Source organism: Cordyceps javanica, chromosome 3 (genome assembly GCF_051103115.1).
Source record: "Cordyceps javanica chromosome 3, complete sequence".
Taxonomy (NCBI): domain Eukaryota; kingdom Fungi; phylum Ascomycota; class Sordariomycetes; order Hypocreales; family Cordycipitaceae; genus Cordyceps; species Cordyceps javanica.
In genome coordinates, this window is record NC_139297.1 from 1042902 (window position 1) to 1069531 (window position 26630).

General features: G+C 52.3%; 8 protein-coding genes across 8 annotated transcripts; 5 read left to right on the forward strand and 3 right to left on the reverse strand.

The window, feature by feature from the left end:
• Nucleotides 1–876: 876 nt before the first annotated feature.
• V2A60_004539 (major facilitator superfamily-domain-containing protein) lies at nucleotides 877–2946 on the forward strand (the record flags this gene model as incomplete). The annotated part of the gene is made up of 5 exons (XM_083255856.1): nucleotides 877–1468; nucleotides 1556–2076; nucleotides 2133–2454; nucleotides 2514–2656; nucleotides 2761–2946. 5 exons carry the CDS (start codon nucleotides 877–879, stop codon nucleotides 2944–2946), a joined length of 1764 nt encoding a protein of 587 aa, XP_083111982.1.
• Nucleotides 2947–3223: 277 nt separating this feature from the next.
• V2A60_004540 (fructose-1,6-bisphosphatase) lies at nucleotides 3224–4237 on the forward strand (the record flags this gene model as incomplete). The annotated part of the gene is made up of 1 exon (XM_083255857.1): nucleotides 3224–4237. The coding sequence occupies one exon, from the start codon at nucleotides 3224–3226 to the stop codon at nucleotides 4235–4237; it is 1014 nt and encodes a 337-aa protein (XP_083111983.1).
• A 2416-nt stretch (nucleotides 4238–6653) lies between these two features.
• V2A60_004541 (uncharacterized protein) lies at nucleotides 6654–7573 on the forward strand (the record flags this gene model as incomplete). Its single annotated transcript, XM_083255858.1, has 2 exons — nucleotides 6654–6950; nucleotides 7025–7573. The coding sequence occupies 2 exons, from the start codon at nucleotides 6654–6656 to the stop codon at nucleotides 7571–7573; spliced, it is 846 nt and encodes a 281-aa protein (XP_083111984.1).
• A 713-nt stretch (nucleotides 7574–8286) lies between these two features.
• Nucleotides 8287–12402, forward strand: V2A60_004542 (muramidase family protein; the record flags this gene model as incomplete). The annotated part of the gene is made up of 3 exons (XM_083255859.1): nucleotides 8287–8481; nucleotides 8587–11173; nucleotides 11339–12402. The coding sequence occupies 3 exons, from the start codon at nucleotides 8287–8289 to the stop codon at nucleotides 12400–12402; spliced, it is 3846 nt and encodes a 1281-aa protein (XP_083111985.1).
• Nucleotides 12403–13771: 1369 nt separating this feature from the next.
• V2A60_004543 (uncharacterized protein) lies at nucleotides 13772–15490 on the forward strand (the record flags this gene model as incomplete). The annotated part of the gene is made up of 4 exons (XM_083255860.1): nucleotides 13772–14234; nucleotides 14313–14445; nucleotides 14527–15394; nucleotides 15449–15490. 4 exons carry the CDS (start codon nucleotides 13772–13774, stop codon nucleotides 15488–15490), a joined length of 1506 nt encoding a protein of 501 aa, XP_083111986.1.
• A 921-nt stretch (nucleotides 15491–16411) lies between these two features.
• V2A60_004544 (uncharacterized protein) lies at nucleotides 16412–20167 on the reverse strand (the record flags this gene model as incomplete). The annotated part of the gene is made up of 3 exons (XM_083255861.1): nucleotides 16412–16420; nucleotides 16488–19919; nucleotides 19979–20167. 3 exons carry the CDS (start codon nucleotides 20165–20167, stop codon nucleotides 16412–16414), a joined length of 3630 nt encoding a protein of 1209 aa, XP_083111987.1.
• A 724-nt stretch (nucleotides 20168–20891) lies between these two features.
• Nucleotides 20892–21135, reverse strand: V2A60_004545 (uncharacterized protein; the record flags this gene model as incomplete). Its single annotated transcript, XM_083255862.1, has 2 exons — nucleotides 20892–20998; nucleotides 21060–21135. 2 exons carry the CDS (start codon nucleotides 21133–21135, stop codon nucleotides 20892–20894), a joined length of 183 nt encoding a protein of 60 aa, XP_083111988.1.
• A 1661-nt stretch (nucleotides 21136–22796) lies between these two features.
• Nucleotides 22797–24476, reverse strand: V2A60_004546 (asparaginase-domain-containing protein; the record flags this gene model as incomplete). Its single annotated transcript, XM_083255863.1, has 2 exons — nucleotides 22797–24172; nucleotides 24272–24476. 2 exons carry the CDS (start codon nucleotides 24474–24476, stop codon nucleotides 22797–22799), a joined length of 1581 nt encoding a protein of 526 aa, XP_083111989.1.
• Nucleotides 24477–26630: the final 2154 nt, after the last annotated feature.

Below are 26630 nucleotides of genomic sequence, written 5' to 3' on the forward strand. Positions count from 1 at the left end.
GATTGAAGAAGAGGCGCCGCCAAAAACGGTCGATCGTTCTATAGTTATAGTAACGAAAATAAAATTACCACATCTACTCCGTACTCTGTTCCTACCCGGCTTCGGCGACCAACCAGTGCAGCGAGTGGGGGAGAGGGGGTTGTGCATATCGGCTCTGCTCATCGGCAGTCTCGATGATGCACCTGATATCAAGCCTTGACTAAGTTTCTGGTACATAAAGTCTGCAATACTCCAAGTCTGTAATGCTCGACTTGTGTTAGACAGCCGATGCCGACACCTGTACTACCGCCACGCTCGCACAAGCTGCAAGATGTAGTTGACCATGCACACAGCATCGGTTCGCGCTCGGCTATTGTCGAAACAAGACTATTGTTGAAACACACCAAACTCGTTGTGTGATTAGACACTGTGTCTGCTACTCCGTATAGAGAATACGAATGAGAAGATGTCTCTGCACATTATTTATTTTTTTTTTCCTGTTCTGGGTAATAAAACGGCGGGATAAATTCCCCATGCGTGTACGGATTACCCGAGCGGGACTTTTTATCCACCACCACTCTCAGGCTGATCTGATGCAGCGGGCGATGCAAAGGCCGTAGTGCTTACTGGTAGTAGTTCACAACTAATAATCAGTGCCTGACTCTGGTGGCTTATTGTCAGATGCGAGGCCGATACGGCTGGTTGCGCAAGTCCGCCCCCGCATAACGTAGTCGCACGAATTTTTTTGTGTCTTGCCCAAGTCGTGCCGGTGTTCAGCTCCTACTTCTGCACTCTCGCTTAAATCACCTCTTTTACAATCTTGTATACTCCAATCTCTTTTCTTGATAATTACCTACTCCAGTAGCGTATCACAGTACGGGAGCGAGAAACTTGGCAATGGCGGGACAAAAGACAGAACCCCTTTGTCCCGGCACGGGAGCGCTCCCGGCGAACGAGTGGGCCGCCACCACGGCGCATACGGCAGCCTGCAGCGAGCGACTCGATCCTGACGAGAGCCAGCCGTTGCTGCCAGGCAATGCCAGGAACCAGGGCCAAGTGGAAGGAGACTTGGAGGAGGCGCTTGAGCCAACGTCTAGTCGAGCAAATCAAGCCGCTCTCGAGGCACCCGACGAGGCAACGTGGACGCCACCATCTGGCTTCGTTTGGATGGAAATTGCCATCATGACCAATGTATTCTTGTACGGTTTCGACGGTACCATCACGGCGTCCACATATGCAGTCATCAGCTCTGAATTCGGTGCGGCCAACAAAGCGTCGTGGCTCACCACGTCCTACCTCATCACTTCTGCCGCCTTTCAGCCGCTGTACGGCCGTGTCTCGGACATCTTTGGTCGCCGAGTGTGCTTCTTCATCTCCTCCGTGGCGTTTGCGGCAGGGTGTCTTGGCTGTGGGCTCGCCCCGACTATTTTCACCCTAATCTTCATGAGGGCGCTGGCGGGCATTGGCGGCGCGGGCCTCATGACTATGGGTGGGTTGTTTCCCGTGCCCCCCCCCCCCCCCCTGTTGCTCTTCCGTTGTTTTTTGTTTGCTAACCCGTGTTTTCCTTTGTTCTCAGCGACCATTATCAACTCGGACCTCATCCCCTTTCGGAAGCGTGGCATGTACCAGGCCATGCAGAACGGCATCGTGGGGTTCGGGGCGATTTGTGGTGCTGCCTTTGGTGGCAGCATTGCCGACTCGATTGGTTGGCGATGGTGCTTCATTGCTCAGGTGCCGTGTGCCGTCGTCTCGCTTGTGTTTGGCGCAAACGTTCTCAGCAACCCGCCCGGCATTGCTTCTTCTCTGAACAGCGGACTTGGTCTGGTTTGGAAACGTGTAGACTTTCGCGGCGCTGTCTTGCTCGTCTCGGCCATTTCCCTGCAGCTGCTGGGACTCAGTCTCGGCGGCAACGAACTGCCCTGGGGCAGCCCTTGGGTTATCGGGTTGGTGGCCACGAGCTTTGTGTTGCTCGGTTTTTTCCTGCACGTAGAAGCTACGACCAGTGCCATGCCTATTATCCCACTACGCCTCTTCAAGGGGAGGCTACCGGTGCTGATCCAAACAGCAAATATGCTTGCGGGCGCTGCTGCGTATGCCGTAAGTTGGTGCGGCCGGGCTACGCGAGTGGGCAGAAGAAGCTAACGTCTGGACAGTATCTGTTCATGTTGCCTCTGTTCTTCCAGGCCGTCCTGCTAGAGCCCGCCGCGAAAGCTGGCGCGCGCCTTGCAATTCCGTCGTTGGCTGGTCCTTTGGGCGGTCTTGTAGCAGGTATTGTCATGTCACGCTGGGGAAAGCTTGTGCCGCTCGTGCGAGTCGGTGCTTTCTTCATGCTACTCGGTAACACCCTCACCGCTACCCTTGCCTTTTCGGACTCGTCCTGGAAGTACTTTGCATACATTTTCCCTGCCAATTTCGGCCAAGGCATCATTTATCCGTCAATACTGTTCACCTCGCTAGCTTCTTTCGAGCACGCCGGTAGGGATCCCTGCTCTGCTTGTGACAGTTTCTGCCATGTTACTAACAGCATCTCAAAGACCATGCCGTTTCTGCTTCGACGGTGTACCTCGTCCGATCTCTTGGTACAATGTGGGGGGTTTCAATATCATCAGCCATCCTGCAGACGACGCTCAGCGTTCGCTTGCCGGGGGCTTTGGGTGATGTTCCAGACAAATGGAAAGTGAGACCCTATAGTTGCCCACATTTTGGCTACACAGAAATACGCATTCTCTTTTGCCCACAGTTCGCTAACGTTTGTTTCTCTTGCTTCACTGCATGGCCTAGATTATTGACGATATCCGACACTCTGTGGATGCGCTCCAAAACCTGCCGCCCGCGATTCGGCTCAAGGTACAGCATGTTTACTATGATGGCATTCGATATTCCTTCACCGTCTCTGCTTGCGCAACTGCGTTGGTCCTTTTTGCGGCACTGCTGGCCAGCTCTACTGCGCTGCGCAAGACTCATTAATAAGTTGCCGCCCAGCATTCGATTCAACTCGTCTGCTTTGTGCGCATTTCTATATGACGCTAAAATAATCAGTACAAATTCTACATTGAAACTGGAAAATGAAAACTATTGCAAAAAATAAATTGTTCAGCCATCTCTGTTCCGTATAAGTCGTATATCTTTTATTATTAGCAACGTCTGAGCCTTGCGGGTCCCACACTGTGCTGAGGTATTTTGAAATCATCTCTCTTCCATCACCCCGTCATCCTTCAACATTGGAGATTTGCGCGGCAAAAAAATGTCGACAGCTTCGATACATGATCATCTGCAGGCCATACTTGGCCCTATTGCATATGAGCAACGCAGTGCCCTCTGCACGTCTGTGCTTCCCTCCATCATAGCTTCGCTTGCCGACATTGGCAAAACGCTTCGTGCTGCACACTCTGTCGTCGCCGTGGGGAGCACAAACGCCTTTGGCGACGAGCAGCTCAACGTCGACGTGGCAGCTGAGCAGCTTGTCCGAGCCGCCCTCGCACGCTGCCCGTCGGTCGCGACGGCGAGCAGCGAAGAGGATCCCGTCGAGCGCCCCGTATCACACACCGTCCCGGTGCCGAAGCAGCAGAGAGAGGTCTATTCGGTCGCCTTTGATCCCCTGGACGGCAGCTCCATCATCGGGCCCGGCTGGGCCGTCGGCACCATCATCGGCATATGGGACGGGCCCTCGGCGCTGGGCCAGGCGCCGCCGCGGACGAGGCAGGTGGCCGCCGTCCTGGCCAGCTACGGCTCGCGCAACACGGCGCTCGTGGCCCTGCGCGTGCCCGGCGCGACGTCTCCCGCCGCCTGCTTCGAGGTCGGCCTGGGCGACGACGGCGGCGCGCCCACCGTCGTGACGCGCGCAGAGGTCCGCTACCGCCACGAGGCCACCACCACCGGGACGCGCTACTTTGCGCCGGCCAACCTGCGCGCGGCGTCAGAGTCGCCGGCGTACATGGCGCTCGTGCAGCACTACATTACGGAACGGTACACGCTGCGGTACAGCGGCGGCCTGGTGCCGGACGTGGTGCACGGCCTGTCCAAGGGCCACGGCCTCTACGTCTCGCCCGTCGCGGCGCGCAGCAGGGCGAAGCTGCGCAGGCTCTTTGAGCTGTGCCCCGTCGCCATGGTCGTCGAGTGCGCCGGCGGCAAGGCGGCGGATGCCGCGGACGGATCCAATGTCCTGGACAGGGCGGTGGAGGATATCAATGAGACAGGCGCGCTGGCGTGCGGCAACGCGAGCGAGGTTGACTTTGCTCTGCAAAAGTTGTTGACTTGATGACAGCGCGGAGGCAGGTTGCAGTCATCAAATGCCATCGTAGTTGCTATTTGATATATTGGAGATCATGCTACTCTTGCGCAGGTAAATGCGCTCTGCACGCGGGCCGACAGTGAGCGTCATTACATTAGTGCGCCACGACTTGGAATCAGCAGCCACGATCCCGCCGAGTTTCACCAGGGGAAAATTCGAGGGTACTTGGCCTGGATAGGGCTACGATTGTACGTCAGCCAAGGCGCTGCCAACTCTACGAATGAATAATTTGGCAACATCAACCAAAGTTCAGCATCTTTAAACGCTTGGAAAGATGCAAATAGAAGACATTTTAGATTTATCGATACATGATGAAATATTCTATAGAGAGGAGTCTGATGTATGAAAGTTTCTATGTACCATGTTAAAGTAGGGCTGAGTTTATGAGTAGTAATCATGAAGCTCAATTATGGCGATAATTAAAGAAATTGAATCAAGTACGACCATTATCTATGGCTATTATTTCCTAATTCGTTATAAAGAGAAGCTTACCAGTAATAAGGGAGGAAGAGTTCCTAATTATATAATTATTTTTCTAGCCAAGTATTAATTATATTACTACTAAGTACCCTATTATCAGTATGGCCTGATAGGGTACAGAGTAATGGGCCAGTCACATTCGGTAAGGGCCGTCATGCACAGCCTTGGCAATGAACTTTGTGGCATGTCCATCCCCAATTTCTCGGCCGAAAAAGAATCGCTCATTCGCTACATTTTCACCTTGTGAGCTCAAACACCAACAAACAAGTGCCGGCTCGGTTGCTGCGGCGTCTCGGCACAAGTGGTGCTTCGGTCTCTCAACGGCGAGTGCCGAGCACTGAGTAGACGGGTGCCTCTCCGCCCGGGCGCTATACGAAGTCAGGCCCTCCTTCTTCACCACATGACTCTTCATGCACCGCGAGGCTGCGCTTGCTGCTGTTTTCCACGAGGAATGGTGGAACGAAGTGGACGGGGAATCCGCTTCCGTAGTATCGGGGATACTCGCAGAGCAGGTCCATCGCTGCTGACCTAGAAGACTAGAGGCGGCCGACGCTCTGGTTTCACCCGGCTATCGGTGCTGGAAACGAAGCCGCTGCCTCGCTTCTCATAAGCGCCGGGGGCGGACCCGACCGAGCGCAGATGGATAAACTGACCTGGGTGGGATGGCTGAGGCCCCGTCCCTGCGCGCGCTATACACAATCATATGCTTTCGGGAAGATGTGGGAGGCCATGGGTTATTTCCCTAATCCGAAGGCCCGGTAGCGGCAGAATACCTCGAAACGAATGGCTCAAGTACTGTAAGTACTGAGAGCGGCTGCATATGGACATGCCATATGGTTGACGACGTGCTGCGCTGGAGCACCGGCAGGGACCACGACTGGGCCCTGTTGTAGGCAGCGTACTCCGTACAGTTGCCACATGTGATAAGTACGTTGACTTGTGGGTGCAGGGGCCGAGCCAGACAATGCCGAGTCGGGCGTCGAAATGATGACCTACAGTGGCATGTTTTCGCATGTATCCAGGGTATGGCTGAAGCGCTCACAAGGCTTTTTTACGGGCGGTACATGTCGGACAAGTGAAATCATTGGTGCTCATATCTTGTAAACGGCAACTACGCCTCGGTTCGGATTGAGATGGGAGATGGTGTGCAGCCAAGTAAGTAATCGAGTTGCGTCTTGACAGCTACGGTGTATTTCACGTAGTGACAACATCTCCAAGTTGATTTCTTACATGTAAGTATGCTGGAGCGCACAAGAAAAAAAAAGAATTCCTAAATCCTTTTCTCATTATGAACGGGGCCGTAGAGTACGAGATTTAATGCTTTCATTACCTATCTGTTTACTTTTTTTTACCTCATTCTGAACCCGGGACCAAGTACAGCTTCTATTGATATCGCCTCACTCGTTATCAAACTTTATTTAAACAGCGGGCCGTGTGTCTTGGCGCAGCTTAAAAAAGAAATCGTGCTCCATCACGCTTGTGTGTCTGCCGGTGACAAGATCGCCGCCATGCTCGGGAGCCGGGTCCGGCACCAGTCTCGGCAAAGGCCATAATAATAGTAGTAGCTACTCAGTACGGGGTAGTATCTGACTCGGTGCGACCCTTGCAACATGAACACGCGAGCTTGAATCGAGCTCACTTGGTCAGAAGAAGACTCTACAACCGTCGTATCCCGGCAATCGTGATAAAGGTTAACAGTAAATATTCAGAGACGTGGTATTCAGTAGCTACCTATAAAACTATGGCACCTAACCACTCAAAGAGGTATTCAAGGTTCCCAACTCTCCCTATGAGATAGCTACGTTATGATTCTTTTTATTTTTTAAAGCTAATTTCTTTGAGTCTTTAATTGTACTCCTTTACTTACACCCCAAACTGTTCCTTTTTAGCCAAGTTCATCACCATGCACATCCGATCTGTGTTACTGCTCGCCGTTCGCGCCGTTTTGGCCGCTACTAATAAGCGCCGTGCCGACTGGTCCGACGGCTTATCCCTCGACTTGCAGCCACCCCCGGTATGGCCGATACCTGCCGGGCAGAGGCCACCCCGCATGGGACGGTCACCCCCCGGGTGGCACCCAGACCCTGGGTACTTCCATCCCAACACCGTCAAGGGCTGCACGAACTGGGCGCGTGGATTCGAGGGCTGCGGCTTCATGATTTACAACTGGAAGGTCGATGTTGTAGACTTCTTTAAATGGGTAAGCCGTCCCAGCGATGAAGCTACAAGTGCTTGCACCAACAAAGAAGGATGCATTGACAAGGATGATGATAGAACGACGATATCACGCAACAATGCAACGACGTGAATGTAGACCAATTTTACTGCGTCGAGGTCGATAAAGGACATGCATACAACCCCGAGACGCAGTCGCCGCCGGCCGACAACCCGATACTCCCCTGTGGCGCGTTCAAACAGTGTACTGAACTCCCCGCATTCTCCATCACATCGCACTACTACGGGAACTGTCAAGGTGAAAGCTACCACGAGGTCAACGTTCCCAAGACTGGGACTCAACGCAGCGGGCGATGCATAACCACGGGTTGCAATGTTGGGTCGCTGGCAATTGCCGCAGAGGGCTTCTGCCCCGACGGCCAGGTGCAGATCAGCTATTGGGAAGAACCTGGGTGCCGCGGCACTTGGTTCGGGTACGAGTATACCAAGACCAATACGTGCCATGATCTGTGGACAGATGGGAACAATTTCAAGTCCATTCATTTGCGTTGTCAGAATATCGACCAAGATTGCGAAACACTGGGCACTTGTCGGCGCGCATCCGAATCTCGGAGCAAGGATATCTGTCACGTGCGGCGGTGGTCCTGATTGCTGAGTACCAGTAAGACATAAGGGCCGAGGCCCATAATTGAGCCAGACGCATAATATTTATCTTTGAATTCGGATAGACAACTTGGTCTACATAGCTACTGGTAGTCCGGGCTGGGCGGTGTCTTGGACTTACGGCAAGCCGTACGGAGTCTCCGTACTATTGCTCGAGTAGGCCTAGATATAAGTAATAGTTGAAGGCTAATAAGATTCTACGTCCCGTGCTACAATTGGAACTTCTACTCTCCCCCCTAATAGTCGAGGATTGGCAATGTTGATACCTTATTCTAAACCTAGGACTAAGTACTACTGATAGTTATAGCTTCTATTGATATCGTTCCACTCGTTCCTGAAACCTTATTTAAACAGCGGGTCGTGCATATTAGCATATTGCAAAAACCGTATTCCATCACGCCCTGTTTGTATCTGCCGGCGACAAGACCGCCACCGTACCCAGGCCCAAAAAGACTCTCTAGCCCATCGCATCTCGGCAATCCCGAAAAGGGTTCGCGGTATCCGTAAATATCCAGAGCCGCTACCTATAAACCCATACCGCCCAACCGTCCTTAGAGGTAATTGAGGTTCCCAACTTCTCCCTAAAGAGTCTGTTGCGTTGCAAATTCTCTTCTATTTTGGAGAGCCAACTTATTTTGGTGCTCAATTTGTGCTCTCTTTTTTTTTCTTCACATCCCATTCAGCCGAGTTCAATCACCATGCACATCCGATCCGTGCTGCTGCTCGCCGTTGCCGCCGTTTCGGCCGCTACTAAGCGCGACGTGGGGCTGCCATATACAAGGGACATCAATCTCGACAGCATAGAGGACTGCACGCGCTGGGTGTCTGGCGAAAGTAGCTGCGAGAGCGTGCTTAAGAGTTGGTCGATCCTCAAGGGCCAATTCCTTGCATGGGTAAGAGCCGTCGTCCCAGCGCTGAAGCTACAAGTGCTTTGCTTTGCACCAACAAAGAAGGAATGCGCTAACAAAGGATGATGATGATGATGATGATGATGATAGAACCCCCGCGTCAACAACGACTGCAGCAATCTGGAGCCGAGCAAATTTTACTGCGTCCAAGCGCCGGTTTATAACTGCGCAAGGCTTGGAAGAGCCGATTCGTGGGATGATTGCTTGACAATTCACCGGCGGCACGACATTTCTGTCGAGGACCTAACAAGGCGGAACCCCGGGTCAGGCGACTCGTGCGATGGCATCGCATCGAACCACTACGCTTGCTGGAGCGGCTGGAGCACCGTCATCCCGCGCGGTGGTCCTGATGCTAAAACGTTGCACGACTGCAAAAAGCTTCACAAGGTCCAGGGATCCGACGGGTGCGCTCAAGTCGCCCATGACTACAATGTTACTGAGGAGGAACTAGTTAACTGGAACCCCATGTTGGCCCAACCGTGTGCCGACGCCTACTTACGGCGACGGCACAAGTACATTTGCGTCGGCGGCTGGAGAACCGACCTCCCGCCTGGTCGTACCTATCTTGACACGGCGCACAACTGCAACAAGTTTCACTTGGTGTTTGATAACGATTCCTGCGGCTCGATTGCCGACAAATACGGTATTACTAAGGCTGACATAAGAGCCTGGAACCCCTTGGCACAAGAACCGTGCAGAGACGACGCCGTACTCTGGGATGTTGGCTACGTTTGCGTTGGCGTCTCTAGTTCCGTCCCTCCGACGACTGCCGTCGACACCATCACAGGCAGCAACGGCATAATCCCGCCTAGTCGTACTCATGCTAATATAAAGTATGACTGCAACAGCCTCTACCGGGTTGAGAGTTATGATACCTGCGCTGAGATTGCTTATGCTAGTGGCATTACTATGGGAGACCTAGCTACCTGGAACCCCACGGTAGGCAGGCCGTGTACGGACTCGAACTTGCGCTCGAACAAGATAGTTTGCGTTGGCGTCATTGGCTCTGTCCCTGCAACTACCGCCGCCGCTGCTGCCACTACCACCACCATCATTACCACTACAGCTGGTGACGGTATCATCACACCCGACATCAGCTCCGTCTCTCCGACTACTGCCGCTGATACTACCACAGACGGCAAAAATAAGATGGCGGATGACTGCACACAATCCCGCCGGGTAAGCAAATATGAAACCTGTGCTAGACTTGCCGCTCGCTTCAATATTACTACCGCCAACCTAAGTTCCTGGAACTCCAACGTAGGCAAGCCGTGTAATGACTCCGACTTGCGCTCCAGCGAGCTGATTTGCGTTGGTGTCGTTGGCTCCAACAACACTGAGATCTTGCCTACGTGGACAACTCCTCAAAGATCACCCGACTGCAGGGCGCATTTCTATTTTTATTCTTACGAGACCTGCGCCGGAATTGCTGAGAAGAATCACATCACTGTCAGTGACCTAAGTGCCTGGAACTCTTGGTTAGGCGACCCGTGCGATGATAGAGTCTTATGGCTTCATTACATGCCTCGCGTTTGCGTTGGCGTCTTTGGCTCCCCCTCTACGACTGCTGCCGCCAACACCGCCACGGGCGGCAATGGCATCATCCCGCCCGGCAGCGTCTTCAGCTCCGTCCCTGCGACTACTGCGACTACTGCGACTACTGCGACTACTGCGACTACTGCTACCGACAGCGCCACAGGTGGCAATGGCATCATCGCGCCTGGTCATACTTCTCCGACCAGGCATGACTGTAATGGACGTTACTTCGTCCTGCCTGACGATACCTGCGCTAGAGTTGCCGCTAAATTCGGTATTACTATCGCCGACTTGACTACCTGGAACCCTGGGTTAGACGACATATGCAAGACTGATGATACCTTCCCCTCCAAGACCACCATTTGTCTCCCTATGACTACTGCTACCGACACTACCACAGGCGGCAACAGCATTATCCCGCCCGGTAGCGTCTTTAGCTCCGTCCCTACGACTACTGCCACCGACACCACCACAGGCGACAACAGCATCCGCCCGCCTGTTCATACTGATCCTGACACGGCAAGTAGCTGCACTCGGCTTCACCTAGTCCAGCCTTACGATACCTGTGTTCAAATTGCCAAGGCTTATAATATTACTGCCCACAACCTGACTTTCTGGAATCCCACGCTACGCAACCAGTGTGATAATAACGCCTTCCTCTCCAATCACTACCACGTTTGTATTGGCGTCAACAAACTTCCTATGATGATTACCACCAAGACTATCAAAGGCAAGACTATCATCATCCCGCATAGTGGTCCTGATGATAAAGCAGATAACTGCGATAGATTTTACTCGGTCAAGCCTCACGCTACCTGTACTGGAGTTGCCCATCAGAACGGTATTACTGTTAGCGACCTAATAACCTTGAACCCCAAGTTAGGCGACCGATGCTTTGATATAGCCTTATATTACTATTATAGAAACGCTTGCGTTGGCGTCTCTAGCAAGGTCCCTGCGACTACGGCTACCGACAGCGCTACAGGCGGCAATGGCATCATCCCGAAGGGTTATGCTGTAGCGCCTAACTGCAACGGCGTCTACCAGGTTCATGATGATGATACCTGCATCATTGTCGCTGATAAGAACGGTATTACTCTTGGTGACCTAACTAGCTGGAACGCTATGTTAGGCGACCTGTGTAAGACTGGTGATGCCTTACTCGTTAATTACCCTGTTGTTTGTATTAGCGTCTTTATCTGCAACGCTGTCTATAAGTTTCAACATTACGATACCTGCCTTGGAATCGCTACGAGATTTGGTATTTCTCTAGCTAACCTACTTGCCTGGAACCACCCTTGGTTAGGCGAGTCGTGTGATGACGCAGACTTACACTCCAAGGACCACTCTGAGAACAGGATTTGCGTTGGCGTTCATGGCTCTGTCCCTGCGACTACTGCTACCAACAGCGCCACAGGTGGCAATAGTGTTATCACGCCTCTTCCGGTATATCCTCATATGGTGGATAACTGTAACAGGTTTCACCGAATCCAGGAGAAAGAGAACTGCCATGATATTGCATATGCTTACAATATCACTATCTCTGACCTGACTACCTGGAACGCCCGGCTATACACCTCATGCCATGACCTGAGCCACAGCTTACACGTTTGCGTCGGCGTCATAAGCTCTATGCCGGCCACTACGGCGACTACTGCTGCTACTGCCGCTACTGCGATTACTACAACCAGTCCAATTAATGTCACTACTGCCACTACTGCGAATACTGCGCTTACTATTACTACTACTACCACAGCTAGTGATGGCATCATCACACCTGATACTGCGCTTCTTGGTATGGTGGATAACTGTAACAAGTTTTACCCTGTCCAGAGCAACGATACATGTACTGGAATCGCCGATGCTCATGTTATTCATATCTTTGACCTGATTAACTGGAACCCCCGGATATCGTGCAATATTCCCGAGCCTGACTGGGATATTTGCGTCGGCGTCATCAGCTCTATCCCCGCGACTACTGGTACTACTGCAATCAGGGCGATTCATGCCACTACTGCTACAACTGCTGCTACTGCTACTACTGCGATTACTGCAAGCAGTCCGATTAATGCCACTACTGCGATTACTGCGCTTACTGCCACTGCTGAGACTACGGCTACTGCCGCTACTGCCGCTACTGCCATTACCACAAGTGGTCCAATTAATGCCACCACTGCTGCTGCTGCGATCAACGCCACTACTGCTACAACTGCCGCTACTACTACAAATGCGATTACTGCCATTACCAAGGCTAATACGACTACTATGGCTTCTCAGACTACTCAGATTGATGTGACTTCTAGAGCTCCTAAACCAAGTGTTAAGGTGCCGCCCGGTTGTATTAAAATAGGTGGAGAGCGAGTACTTTGAGAGTCTAATAAGATTGACTTGCTTGGAAATTTTATTTTATCCTTGGCTAATAAGTAACTTGAGAATGAAGAAACTTGAATACATTCTACATCTCTACTATATTTCTTTGTCAATTTGACATCATTCTTCAAGAGATGTATAAATACTACAATACCTTGATAAAACATCATCGAAATATACTCTTTATTAGTACATAGAGATAAAAGAAGAAAACATATACTATAAATAGATATTTAAATAAAGAATAATTGCAAATTTCGGCGATTATTCCCCGCATGTCTTGTCCTGCGCAGCCTGGAATGGTGTTCCACTCGACGGGAACAGGGCAGCACTTGCGACCAAATCACTTCTCTTACGGCATCTCGCAGCAAGACTTTGCGAAATGGAACCCCAACGATCGGGCCCTAATGCACGGGCACGCGGGCACGCGGGCACGCCGCCACCGCTTGTGTTTGGAATCCTCGCACTCTCGCCCTAGTCGCGCTGATACAGAGGGTTACCGGGGGGGGTTGACGTCTACAACATCACCGTTGGTTGGGGTGAGCGATGGCTACTGCAAGAGTAGTTTTGACGGGCAGGATCCCTTGTGTGCAGAATACGCTGCCACCATGACGCTTGTATAGCTGGGATGGACTTGTACCAAACATGAAAAGATTCGTCATGAAATCATCCAAACAGGGTGAACAACAAGGCGACGGGATTTCCACCAACACCGGAGTGAAGCAGCCGCCACCGCCTGGTCTAAACAGCGATTTGTCTTGGTGAATCAGTTAGTACGACAAGGCAGTGTCCCTGGCGGGAGGTACAACAAGGTTGAGAAGATTGTCGATGCCCTTCGAAGGGGCGGGTGTTCGCATCGAGAGGTCAGTTAGTCACACCTCACCGGCGCTTCACGTACTTGGCGCGGCAGCCCAGATCGGCGAATGAGGGCCAGCGGGCAGACATTATTTTTATCATTTGTATCATTGTGCAAGGCAAGTATGCGCGCTACACGCGGGCCATCAGTGCCCGTCGTTCAGCGCCCCCCACGACCTGGAATATGTAGATGGTCGCCGTCCTGCTAGATTTTGCCAAGCGTAAGTCGGAGGGTACTTGGCCCGGGAGGATCTTTTGCAATTCTGCATCCCCAACCCGTAGCCTGATCAAAAAGTGCATCGGCTCACTCTTTGAGTGCGCCGTCGTTATTCATACGTGGCCTGGTCAAGGCACGCTAAAATCAAGGCTGGGCGAGCGCTCGGTCTTTTATTAAATCAAACAACACTCCATCCATCCCCTTGCCACCGAAACTTCTTTGGCCCCCTGATAAAGTAGCCATCGTTCTCTTCATCGTGTGTAAATTAATTCCTGGGGGCGTAGATTTCGCACGGCCATGACGCCTAGACCTTCCGCCGACAACGAGCGCGCTCCACTGCTGCCGGCGGCGGCGGCGGCGGATGAGCCCCACCTCTTGCCCCGGCCACCGGCGGCGACGGCCACCGACGCCAAGCTGCCGCGCCGAAGCATCGTCGTCTTCGTCGTCTGCACGCTGTCCCTGTTCCTCGTCATGCTCGCCGCCTCCGTCATGGAGCCTGCGGCGTCCGAGGTCGTCGAGGAAATCATCTGCCGCGGCGTCTACCCGGACATTGCCGGCGGCCGCGATCCGCGGTGCAAGAGCAACGCGGTGCAGGGCGAGCTGTCCACCATTGACGGCTGGTCCCTGCCCCTGTTTCTCGTGCCCGGCATCGTCACCGCCGTGCCGTACGGCATCCTTGCCGACACGCACGGTCGCCGGCTCGGCATCGGCCTGTGCATGCTGGGCATGGTCCTGCAGCAGGGCGCCATGCTCGTCATTTGTGAGTGCCAGTGCCCCCCCGGGGCTAATCCAAAACCGCGACACGCTCGCATCTGACCCAGGCAACCGGAGCTTATAGACGCGTTTCCTCACGTATTTCCCATCCGCGCCATTTGGTTCGCAGCGCTCTTCACCTTCGTCGGCGGCGGAGGAACCGTTCTCAACGCCCTCATCTTCGCCACGATTAGCAGTGTCGCCCCAGGTGCTCACAAGTAAGCAAACTCCCTTCTCACCGTTACATATTCAAATCTCGCCTGAAAACTCCCCGCCTTGGCTAACTATTACCACTCCAGGACTCTTTTGTTTTCCTACCTCGGCGCTGCCGTCACCGCAGCGCAGCTGGTAGGGAGCCCCCTCGCGTGGCTGATTATGCGACGCAGCGCTTGGCTGACGATTTATATTTCTTTCGCCCTGCTCGTCCTGGGCGCGTTCTGCGCCGTCTGCATCCCGGATACGTGCAGCGCTGCCAAGTCAGCCGATTCGCGGAGCTCGGCGACTTGGAAACTCCGAGATGTGTGCAAGGCCAGCTTCGTGAAGCGCCAGCTGATCGCCGCCGGGCAGACGGTCCGGCACATCTTCCGCACCCAGTTCCTCGAGCAGCGGACCCTGGGTCTCCTGCTCTCCAGCCTGCTCTTCACCACTCTCGGAAAGTCCTTCACGGTTCTGCTGGCGCAGTACGTGGCCCGTCGCTTCGGCTGGACATGGGGCCAGACCGGCTTGCTCGGGTCACTCCAGGGCGGCATCACGCTGGGCACGACCTCCCTCGTCATACCGCTCCTCGATCGTCTGCTGCGCTTGAAGTGGTCCTGGACGCTCTTCGAAAAGGACATCTTCCTCGCGCAGCTCTCGCTCGCCATCATGGTCACGGGCTTCTTCGGCATCGGCATCGCGAGCACCTCGGCCGTGATGCTCGCCTTCTTGTGCTGGACCTCGCTCTCCAGAGGTCACGAGTTCATCATGCGCAGCTTGCTGGCGCAGGCCGCCGGCGAGGCCAACGCCGCCGTTGTCTACACAACAAACAGCGTGCTCGAAACGGCCGGCATAGCCATGGCCGGTCCGCTGTTGGCGGCGGCCTTTCAGAAAGGCCTGAGCTGGGGAGGAGTCTGGTTAGGCTTCCCGTTCTTTGTGGCGTCTGCGCTGGTTTTCGTCGGCTCCTGCTTGGTTTGGGCGGCCTCGAAAACAGCAGTGGGACTGCGTCGGACTGACGAAATATAGCTCCAGACTCCAAATGCTGCCACTTTCGGATCGTTCAAGTAAGATGCCATTTACACAATCTATCCTAGGCCGACTATATATGGCGTCACTGCATCGGACCCAGTGTCCTTGGATACAAAGTGATGTAAAACGCCAAACAGATATAAATACATCAAATACCAACTAAATTTTCTACTAAATAACAACGTCCTAGCAAGCGACACTATCAGAGCGTTCAAGTGACGCCTCACTGTCCATATTTGCCCTTGGAATATCGAAATGGCAAATTTTCCCTCTTGATAGTTCGATTGTGCAGTCAGCTCCGCTAAGAGTGTCTTTTCGATGAGCAATTGTAAAGACCGTACAGTCCCGAAAAGCCTCATTCATAACTTGGCGGGCTGCATCGTCTGTAAAAAAGTCCATATTGCTCGTCGCCTCATCAATCAAGACCACTTTAGATCGAATGGCTTGTTGCCTCAGGATTGCCCTAGCCAGACAAAGGAGCTGGAGCTCGCCCTGAGAATACCCAACGTCTTTTAGTGACGCATAAAGCCCCCCTCTGGATCGGATCTGTCTCCAGATATCTAACCGCTCCAAGAGCGCCTCAACGTTTCTATCCTGCGCAGCAGCTGCTTCTCGTGCTTTTTCACTCTCGTTTGATTCATCGTTCATGCTAAAAGGAAGTAGGTTCACTCGAATTGTCGCATCGAACGTGATCTGCTCCTGTGAAATTGTTACGATACGGGATCGTAGCAAATCAGGCGGCACAGATCTGACATCTACATCGTCAATTTCGATGGTTCCACTATATTCGAGGAAACCAAGTAAGGCCAGAAGGAGAGAAGTCTTGCCGCTGACAAATGTTCAGTATCTAGAATGAGTGCACTCCGTCATAGAACTTGCCTGCCTGTTCGCCCAACAATGCCTACTTTCTCTCCTGCTGACACTGACAGAGATATATCCTTCAGTACAGGAGGGACTCTCTCATTCGGTCTGTTTGGCGTATTAGATTAGAATCATTTGTATACATGTGACACTCGTACCGATACCGGGCGGTCACATTGGTGATATCAATTCTGCCGGCTGACGGCCAGTCTTCCGGTAGGGTCACCGACTCTGGCCTGCTTTCCTGCGGAGTTTCATTTTTAAATCGAAAAAGTCTCAAAAGTGCCCCGAGTGTTGTCTCTAAATGAGTCCATGACTGCAGCAGGTACTCAAGTGTTCGGTTGAAGGCCAATATTCCCAAAAATGACAGCCCGACAGCGGGCTTTGACGTGCTATTATCGGTAAAAAGCGTAATCATCACCAACACAAAAGCAACGCATGTGCTTATCAGTCCCAAAACTATAGTCAACCACTGCTGGATACAGTACATCAAGTAGAATGGCAGCTGAGACTCGTCCAGGAGACGGTAGCCCAGCTCTAGGTTATCCTGCTGTGACTGAGAGGTTTGGATGTACAGTAAACCATCGGCTGACTCTTGAAAGAATGTATATAGCGGTGCTTTCTTCTCTAGATCAAGGTGCCGCATTTGGCGTGACGTGCGAAGATAAAAACGCTGGACCAGGAAAAGGATTATCAGAATGCCGGGAAGGGCAAGAGACATGTACGTCGCTCCTGATAAGATGATCCCGGTGAAGATGACCGCCGAGTAGAAGACGTATAGAGTCCTCATCATATATGCCGATAGTTCTTTGGAAAAACAGAGGGCATCTTGGCTGTAGCGATTGACCAAGTTGCCGACTTTGGTAATGCTCAAGAATGCGAGCGTCGAATGCATGGTTGTGTGGAGCAGCTGCTCATGGAGACTTATGGAAGCTCGGGCGGCGAACTTCGTGTACAGCAGATAATAAGCCAAAGTGCCAATCAAACAAGTAGCTACAGCGATTCCAGCATATCCGTAAAAGTAGATAGCACTTCTTGGATTTGTCTCAGCCCAGATTCGAAGGTAGATATCAGGAAGAATTTCACCTCCAGAGAGGAGGAAAACGAGCAGGCTATACAAGAAAGCATTGAGCCACCCAATAGGATCGATAAATAGCAAGTAAAGACGCATGTCTCCTTTCTGTCTTGCACAGTCCACCTCACCAGGAGTGTCATCAGTTTCGGAATATTCGTACTCCAAGGCTCTGTGAAGCAGAGCTTGCTGCTTGTCTTTTATCTCTGGGGCCACACAGGCTTTCGTAGGGTCCAGCAGCGCGCTTATTTTCAGCTCCTTACTGGGATCCATCGAGTTCATGTTATCGAACGTCACGGTTCCTTCGTCATCAATAATGGCGAGCTGGTCAGAAACTCTAAAGCTCTCAGGTAGATGCGAAGCCAGTAGAACTGTAGAGCCAGCCTGTCTCAGAACACCATTTTCCCCGCAAAGCGTGTACATGATAGAAACGGCAGTGATTCGATCCAGCGAGCTGAAGACGTCATCTAGCACAGTCACTGGGGCTTGTGCAAAGACAGCCCTCGCTATACCTATTCGCTGGCGCTGTCCACCGCTAAGGTTGACTCCATTGGTGCCGACGACGTATAGATCGCTACCAGGAAGTCGTGATAAGTCTTCTTCGAGCTGGCAGCTCCGAATAGCGAGATCATACCGCACTGGATTGTACGGCAAGAAATTCAAAATATTGTCGCGGATGGTGGTATCTCTCAGCCATACATTTGGACCGCAATATGCAATTCTGGCCCCGTCCTCAACATAAATGTAGCCACCCCAATTGCGAGTCTCGCCCATTACACCTCCCAAAAGTGTTGACTTTCCCGATCCAGTGCGACCAACAACAGAAGTGACAGAAGCTCGGCCAAGTGAAAAGCTGACATCTTGCAGAAGTGGATTTTCCATGTTTCGAGGTCCAAACATGGCATCGACAAATTGTACGACGCCCGTGGGATTTGCAGGAGGGGGGCGCGGTCGCATGACTGTAGATCCTGGATGCGTCGGTATTGGTTCATATAAATCCGGTGGTGCGGAGGGATCCCATTTGATGCGAGAGTCGCAACGTTCCGGTAGACGTAGGAATGTCTCCAGCCGGCCGAAGCATACCATCATTGACATGGCCCTAGGATATGCTTCTAGAACACAGGCTAGTGGGCCTTGGACAAGAACAACCATAGCGATGGTCGGGAAAACTTTGGAGGCTGTCATTTCATGATCAAAGCCGTGCCAGAAAAAGCCGCCTGCAACCACAATGACAGGGCTCATCAAGTCAGCGAATTGAACCAGGAGTACCGAGAGTGAAACCAGAGTACGGTACTTCTTAGAAACTTCAACTTCTTGTATTCGAAGATGCTGGAGAAATATGTTGACTATAGGACCAAGACCGAGCATTTTGATACCTGGCAGTTGGCCGAGTATCCTTGAAGTTTTCGCAACTCTTGTTTCGATGCTTTGATTCCAGTCCGCAAAGGCGGGTCCAATCCATTTACCAAGCACGTAGGAAGTGATTGTGGTAAATAATACAGGGAACAAGACAACGACACAAGAGTAGCCGATGAAAAAAGAGAGAAAGTAGATGCCGAGACAGGTCTCAGCGACAGTGATGGGAATCTCTATACACTGCGGTAGACCGTTGACGATGGCATCAATATCAGTGCTCATAAGGGTCAATACTGCAGATTTCTTGGCCTCTTCTTCGGTCAAGGAGTGAGTTTTCTCGTAAAGGGACCCGATCAACGCTCCACGAATCTGCGTGATGAGGCGATTGGCCAGGTGCGTAGCTGATGTTTTAGCCAGCCCAGAACCACCAAATACGATCACGACAGCACACGCTAGACCAGGTCGCTGCGCGATTTTGGCCGGCTCTTGTAGATCGACTGCTTCTATGATGTCCTGGATGACAAAAGGCTGAGCGAAACTGAAGCAGGAAGCAAGTAGTCGCACGGCAATAATTTGAAGGATCTGGTATTTCCAGGCGCTCCAGCAGGCACGCATCAGCCTCCGATTCAGCTCATTCTGTGTACCGCACTTCCAGTGTTTCTTGAACCTCTGGTGCATGTGCTGTGAGGAAAAATCTAGGCCCAACTGCGTAAGATGTTCAGGGCAGAGTTTTTGGTTGAAGCCTGCAGAGAGCATCGGGGTGAGAAACAAGAACAGCAGCCTGGTCATGAAACCACTGGTAGCTTCCGTGCTGAGCGACGCACGAATTGCATCGTCGGCAACCAGTGCTCTCCTGGATACTTCCTCGAGGATGAACAGGCAGAGGCGAAGGGAACCGCTCGCGGCAGAGAGAACACCGAGGGCAGCCAGACCAGGTCGAAGAAAGAAGGACCGGGTCTTGACAACATCAATGAGAATCCCAACGAAAAGAGACAAGCCAAGCAAGGCCGAGGTGCGAACCGCATGCCGATGCTCCGTGTAAATGATGGTAGCAATTGCCAGCGCCGCAATCAGCTCAAGTGACGCCGCAGGTATAGAAGTGTCGGTACGGGTGTCGGTGGGCATTGTCCGCAGGGCCAGGCTGATGGCCTCCACGACAACAAGAGCGGTCGATACACTCTAAAGCCTTGTTATCAATCAGACTCTTCTTTCGTCGGTAGAATGGCAGGGATGCTCACGACTTTCGCCCATAGCAGAGGACTGCCGCGAACATAGACAGGCTGCCTCCAATAATAGAACATGGCGGCAGGAAGGATCGCAATGACCACGCTCGACGGAAGAATTTGCAAGATGGTTTCTTCAAACTTCAGAGTGAAGTCAAAGATTCTTGCGATGGGGGCCCAGAAGGGCTGCTCCTCACCTGACATCGCCATTGCAAGGACAGGCGGAGGATTGAACCGCACGGTGGCAGAGCAAGAGTTTCGATGCTTCGGGCAGGTACGATGAATACCACTACTACTCCAACGTTGGCAGGCCAAGATGAACACGCCGTGCCGCAGGGGACGGCCGTGGTTAGGTGTAGAGACTGGTTCATTGCCAGTGGTGGTAGGGCGGGCGTTGGGCGAGTATTTCAATACAGAACTCGACTCCGTCGCTCAGCAAAGCTGTGATTGACCGTGCCGCGCCGACCGGAAGAACATCACGCTAGCATTGTGGCTGCAGGAGGGGACATTGTTTGCAGTTCCAGGCCAACGTGAGGAGTCTGGACCTTCAGAGCCACCTGTGTACAATACCTGCACTCGTCGTTATCTAACCACTTGAGCTGTAGCCCCGATCGCGATGTTTTGAAGCTTTTGCTGTCTAGAACCATCCAAGAAACCTCTATAGCTTCTGTAATGTGCCTCAGGTCAAGTGTCATTTTTATTAAGTAACGCTTTTCCCGCCCGCTAGTTACCGGTCAACACATCAAATTCTACATAGACGAGGGAGTATTTCAAAGTACACGAGCCTTAAGGAAACAGCTCTCAATGTATATGCAATGTATAGATACTGCATGCAATGCATCTTATACAATGTGTACCCCACAGTCTATCCCTGAGTACGGTCATGGCTCAGCTGCCAGCACTGATAACCTCCTTCCGATTCTTTCCCTTATGGTCCTTGACGCGACCCGAGAACGTCCTCTGCCTGCACACCATCGGCGAAGTACGTGTAAGCTCTGTTGGTGTTCACAGCGTTTGCTTGAACGACATTGATATCTTTGAAGAGTCGTTAGCCCCCGATAACTGTCAAGGGTTGGTGCTCGGGGCGTGGGCTTACCAGGGGTCGGCATGCCGAGGACGTCACTCCCAAGTAGGGCGACGACCGCAAGAAATGCGCTTGTAGAGGGCTGCATTGTAGGAACTGGTACTCTGAAAGATGCGGTTAGAAGGATGAAAGTCGGTGGAAAGAGTGTCGTCGCCAGGTCAGAATATGACAATAAAATACATACCTCGGGGCCTATTACTTCGTGCAAATTCGACAGCAGGTCTGCTTTTAAGAAAAGGGACCAAGCCTTTCCCAGTTTGCCTATCCTCTCCGCAAATCCAGGCTGGTAATTAGCTCCACATGTGTCGATGCAACACCGCTGCCCAGCACGTACTTGGATATTGTCATATATACAGGTTCTGCTGCAGATAGAGTGGGCACTCACCCTTGTGCAAACTAATAATCGGCGCGACCATGCTTGGTCCGCACACCGTTTAAGACTCACTCAAGTTTGTCTTCTCTTCTTCTTCGTCTTCTGCTTCTGGTGATCTCCAGCAAGAGAAGAAAGTAGACCATAAAAGGTTCTCTGCTCTTCATTGTTCAGGTTACATACTGTCACGTCCTCTGCCAATGTAACCCTCACCCCCTCTCCACGATGAACGGGTTCGGATGGCGACGGTGCGTTACATCGCTCGCTCCTCCGCCGCGGGACGATGAAGGCCCCCCATTTATGGCACAGTGAACGAGCGAGCGAGCACCGCTTCCCGTTCTCGTTATAATCGGGGGACTTTTGTTTCCGCGTCCGTCTTCGTCTTGCTTTATCGAGGCAGGTGACCATCACAGAGACAATCCTCTGGAACTTGGCCAATAATAGGCTCGTTTTTAACCGCCGGATGGATTCTACCCATGTAATTATTGGCTGCAGGGGCCAGTATCCGTACAGCGGGATCCGTTTCCGCCAGCCAGTATCATCTGTTGTTGCATCGCTATTGGTAGCAAGAAACTGCCACTACTATAATTATTAAAGAGGAAAAAGTCGGAGCGTGCGCACGACCTTTGGTTCGCTTGCAACACCAACTTTGTTATGATGGGACAGCCACGGTCATCTGAACAAATACATAGTATATGCCTTATTAGCACGCCTTCAACCTCGACAACATTGCCAAGTTTTCCACAACATGTATCGTCATCCCATTGCAGTCATGGACACCAATAAACATGCCCAAACAGGCGAATCTGCAGAAACGCGCGCGTTCTACTTGTTCGTTTCAAAATGAGCAATACAGTCTCGGATCTATCCAGTTCAGGCTGCATCGAGCCAATGCTCACCTCACGACGCAGGTTGGCCGCCACACCTGATCGAAAATTGCCTCGGGGGCTGCCAAAGTGGGTTTTGAGATTCTATGTATCAACATTCTATGTCTTCTTCCTCGTCTATTTTTTATTGTAACATGGCTTGTTCGCCATTGCCGTAGCTGTTTCCAGACCCGACACTATTGCCGCGCTCATATACATTATTATTAGGCACATATCAAACTCAATAATGAATGATATACACGGCTGTCCCTGACTACTCAGTAGGCTAGAAGCTTCGCTGAAGATGCATGCCATGTCATAGTCTAGGCTTGTGTCGGGCTTCGGCGGTTTTAGACTGCCATGCCCGCACCTGGGAGTATAGACTCTTCATGATAGGTATCTACATATGCATTATTGCTAAAAGACCAGAAAAAAATTTTCCAAATCCCGCTTGAATCAGAGATTGGACGCTCGGTTACATGCTTACAGGCGTGCTCACGTGCCTTGAACGTATTACTTGCTGGGGGCAGTGGCAAGAGGCTGCCTCTCTACCTCTTCGACAGAAAGGTGTGCGCCCGCGGCTTTGAGAAGCTGTGCGCATTCGTCCTTGCCAGAGAGGGTGGCGAGGAACAGTGGCGAGTTGGCGGCGCGGTTTCGCTCGTGCACGCTAGCACCCTGTTGAAGCAGCTCAAGCATGATGTCAGTATCACCAGATACTGCAGCGAGATGGACGGCCGTGTTTCCAGCATAATCGGCCGTCTTGAGAAGCTGAATTCCTTCGCCTTTGAGGAGATCCTTGACGACAGCCAGCTGACCGTTTTGGATGGCGTAGCCCAGCACCGTAAAAGCAGACTCGACATCTGTGAGACGGGCGGCTGGGTTCTGAAGCGGCGCAGTGGGATGACTGAAGGTAGGATGAGCGATCTCGGTAATCTCACCGCGGAGAGATTGGGTGAAGCGCTCTGTGATTTCTTGGTTTGTGATTCCGAGAGACAGGAGGTACGACAGTTTGGTGAGGGCAGCTTCCGCAGTCAAGTCCAGGCCAAAGATGACACCAGCGCGGCCGAGCTGGGTACCGGGCGCATACACCGGAGATACAAAACCGTTCACGCACTGACTGACATTGACAACTATGAGACCACGCTCAACGGCAGATTTAATGACTTGAGTCAGGCGGCCATCGACACCACCAGGCACGTTACCCATACCGAACGTCTCCAGGATTAGACCGCGAATATCGGGCAGGTGCAGGACGGCGTCAACCATTTCCGGCTTGATGCCCGGGAAAACGCGCAAACATGCAACATGGGTGGTGTCTAGTCGCTTAGAAATGGAAAAGGGTGCAATAGAGGTGGCACGCTCGGCAAGGTTCCAATTGACGGTTACCCCGAGGCCATTAACCTGGGCGAGCGGTTCTAAATTGGGACTGTCAAACGCCTGGAAAGAGGCCGCCGAAACCTTTGTCGTGCGGTTGCCGCGGTAGAGGCGGTTGTGGAAGAAGAGGCAGACTTCAGGAATGACAAAAGTGCCGGCGATGATCAGGGAGCCGAGCAGGTTGCCCACAGCATCCGACTGGAGAGCAAAGATGGGCGCCTGGGAGCCGGTGAGAATAACAGGCTTGCCCAGATTGGACATCATGAAGGAAAGCGCAGAGGCTGTGTAAGACAGTGAGTCGGTACCATGGAGAATGACGAAGCCGTCAAAGAGGTTGTAGTTTTCCGCTACGCACTCGGCCATGGCGTCCCAGTCGTTGGCAGAAATGGAGCTCGAGTCGAGGAGCGGATCAAACTCGACGATTCCATATCGAATGTGTCGGCCATAGGCAGTTGGCGGCGTGCGCAGGCTGTCAATGGAGACGGGCTTGCCTCTGAAACTAGCCTGCATGGTCACTACAGAGGGGGGCGCGCCGGCTGTTAGCGGGCTCTAGCGAGCAAAAAAAAACGGAAGAAGCAAAGAGCGAAGAGAGACAGGATGCAGAAAAGACTAACCATTCGGTCCGGACTGGTCATTGAAGGTAGGGCGAGGAGCCATGGCGCTCTCGAGAAAGTTACCGCTGGGCTGCAGGCCGTCGGGGCCCTCCTGCATGCAGATGGTGCCTCCGGTGCCGATGATGAGAACGCGGGACTCGGGCAGGCCGGTGGCGACCGGGCCGGCCGGCTGGCCAGCGGGCGGGAGGACGGTGGCCGGGGACATGTTTCGCAAAGGCCGGGGCGGCTTCGTTCGTGACAGCTTCGTGTGTGCGAGGAGGAACCTGTCTCGGCGACAAAATAAGTGGTAGCGAGCGAGGGACTGGCTGAACTGTGAGACAAGAGCTGAATGCTGCTACTGATGTTTGGCTGTAAGCAGATAATTGGACTTTGGCGACGCCACGTCTAGATTGGGACGTAAGAAGAGAAGAAACAACAAATACGCGCAACTCGGTGGAAGATTGGCAGTGAAAGTGCTAATCCATTGACAGGAGGTGAAAAGAGATGGTTCACTTGGGTCGTGGAGCGATGTCGGAATAAGAGTTATAGAGATCCATGTAGTTGTTTCAAACTCGTGGACAACACTCTAAGCGATTGATGGGTGGACAGCCCGTCAAGTATCCATATGTGGCTCACGCGCTATGAAAAAAAATTTCCGTCGAGGGAGTCCAAGTTTTAGTCATTGGCGTCGTTTTTTTGGCTTTGGGATTCCGCGCCGCTCCGTAGCCTACATGGATGGTTGAAAAAAATCGATGGCTTTTGTTGGGGGCGGGCGGCCGGTCCATGGAGAGCACGTCCGGGGCGAATGTGGGCCGCGTATTGTAATTCGTTCGTGTCTACGGAGGACTCCGTAGATGAATGGATGGACATGGTGGATGGTGGTGATGGATCGAGACTGGGCGGGGCAAACAGATAATGGCAGATGCTTGGTTCGAGATGAGGATATCGGAGGAAGCAAGTCGGCGAGATGCTAAAGTTGGGTCATGGATATGATGCAGCGTTTTTTGATCAGATGGGTCGTTTGTTCTGGCTTTTGGTCTCTCAGGTAATGCCGTCTGTTCTGGAGAGCCATCCCCCGTGTGGTGGTAGTGAAGAAAAATGCAGCGTGATGCCGGCCCAAAATTGGGTGAAAAGAATAGGAAAAATCTTTGCCGATGGGAGGATAGCCACGGCGAAAATGCCATCGATCGCTAGCAGGCCAAATTGTTTCGTTTGCACTCTTCTAATTAATGTATCCGTCAAGTTGGTGCTTACATAAAATCATGAGAGCTGTCGACACCTTCACCCATCCGCCGGTCACGGACCCCCACCGCAGTAACTCTTGTTAGGTAATCAGCAATAAGAAACCCCCCAATACGGAGGATTTGCCCACCGGTTCTCTTGGATGAAGTCGCTCAACTCGGCCCTGACCCGGTGAGGAGGCAGTCAGCCCATCATGGCATTTGAAAAAGAAAAGAAAAAGAAACACCCGCGAAAAACATGCTCTGGCGCGGACGCTTCACAGGTTGGTTCGTAATGCAGGCTCAAGTGCAGACTGACAGCCACCTGGTTACCTTGATCGGAGTGATTGCCACCCGCGCCGAGACTAAGGTGTAAGTCCAACGATTTCCAACAAACATGGCAACCCTTCAAACCCTTGATAGCTACGTCATCATGGGGTATATACCCATCTCCAGCGCCATGCCCGTACGATGATCGCAACATCTAGTGCTCTCCTTTGCCAGTGATCTTGAGCGGTGACTCGAGATTTCCACGCGCGTCAGCAGGAGCCCACATGGCTGTGGCGCTCTTGCTGGCAGCGGCTTCAACATTGTTCGCGATGTGATGGCTAAAGAGCTGGGATTTGAAGGGGCTTCTACGGAACTCTGTGAATACTGTTGGTGATGGAGATTTCGTCGCCGAATTTCTACAACGGGAATCGGTAGAGCGGCAGCCATTGGATGTCGTTGAACAGAGCTGCATATGAGAAACAGCTTTGTCAAAGCGGTTCGTAGCAAGAAAAAGTTTAGCCAAACAGCTTGCAAATAAATACCCCATCAACTCAACTCACAAGCAGCAATCATCAAGTGTAACGGTGACACGCAAACCATTCATTTTCACTATGACAACAGAAAATTATCTGGAAAAGCCATTTTCTTACATCCGACCCGTCACTTTCCATCTCACCTCGGGAAAAAAAAGAAGAGAAAGAAAGAAAAAGAAAGAAAAAGAAAGAAAAATAGAAAACTGGCTCTACCACAAAAAAATACGTCATGCCTTTTCGACGTGAAAGTGTCGATCGATCGATCAGGTCCAAATCCTGCTCTCGTCAATATTTGCGGCCGAGGCGCTTGCCACTTTGGCACTTACTGATACCTACACCAAGCTTGGAGCCCCCTGT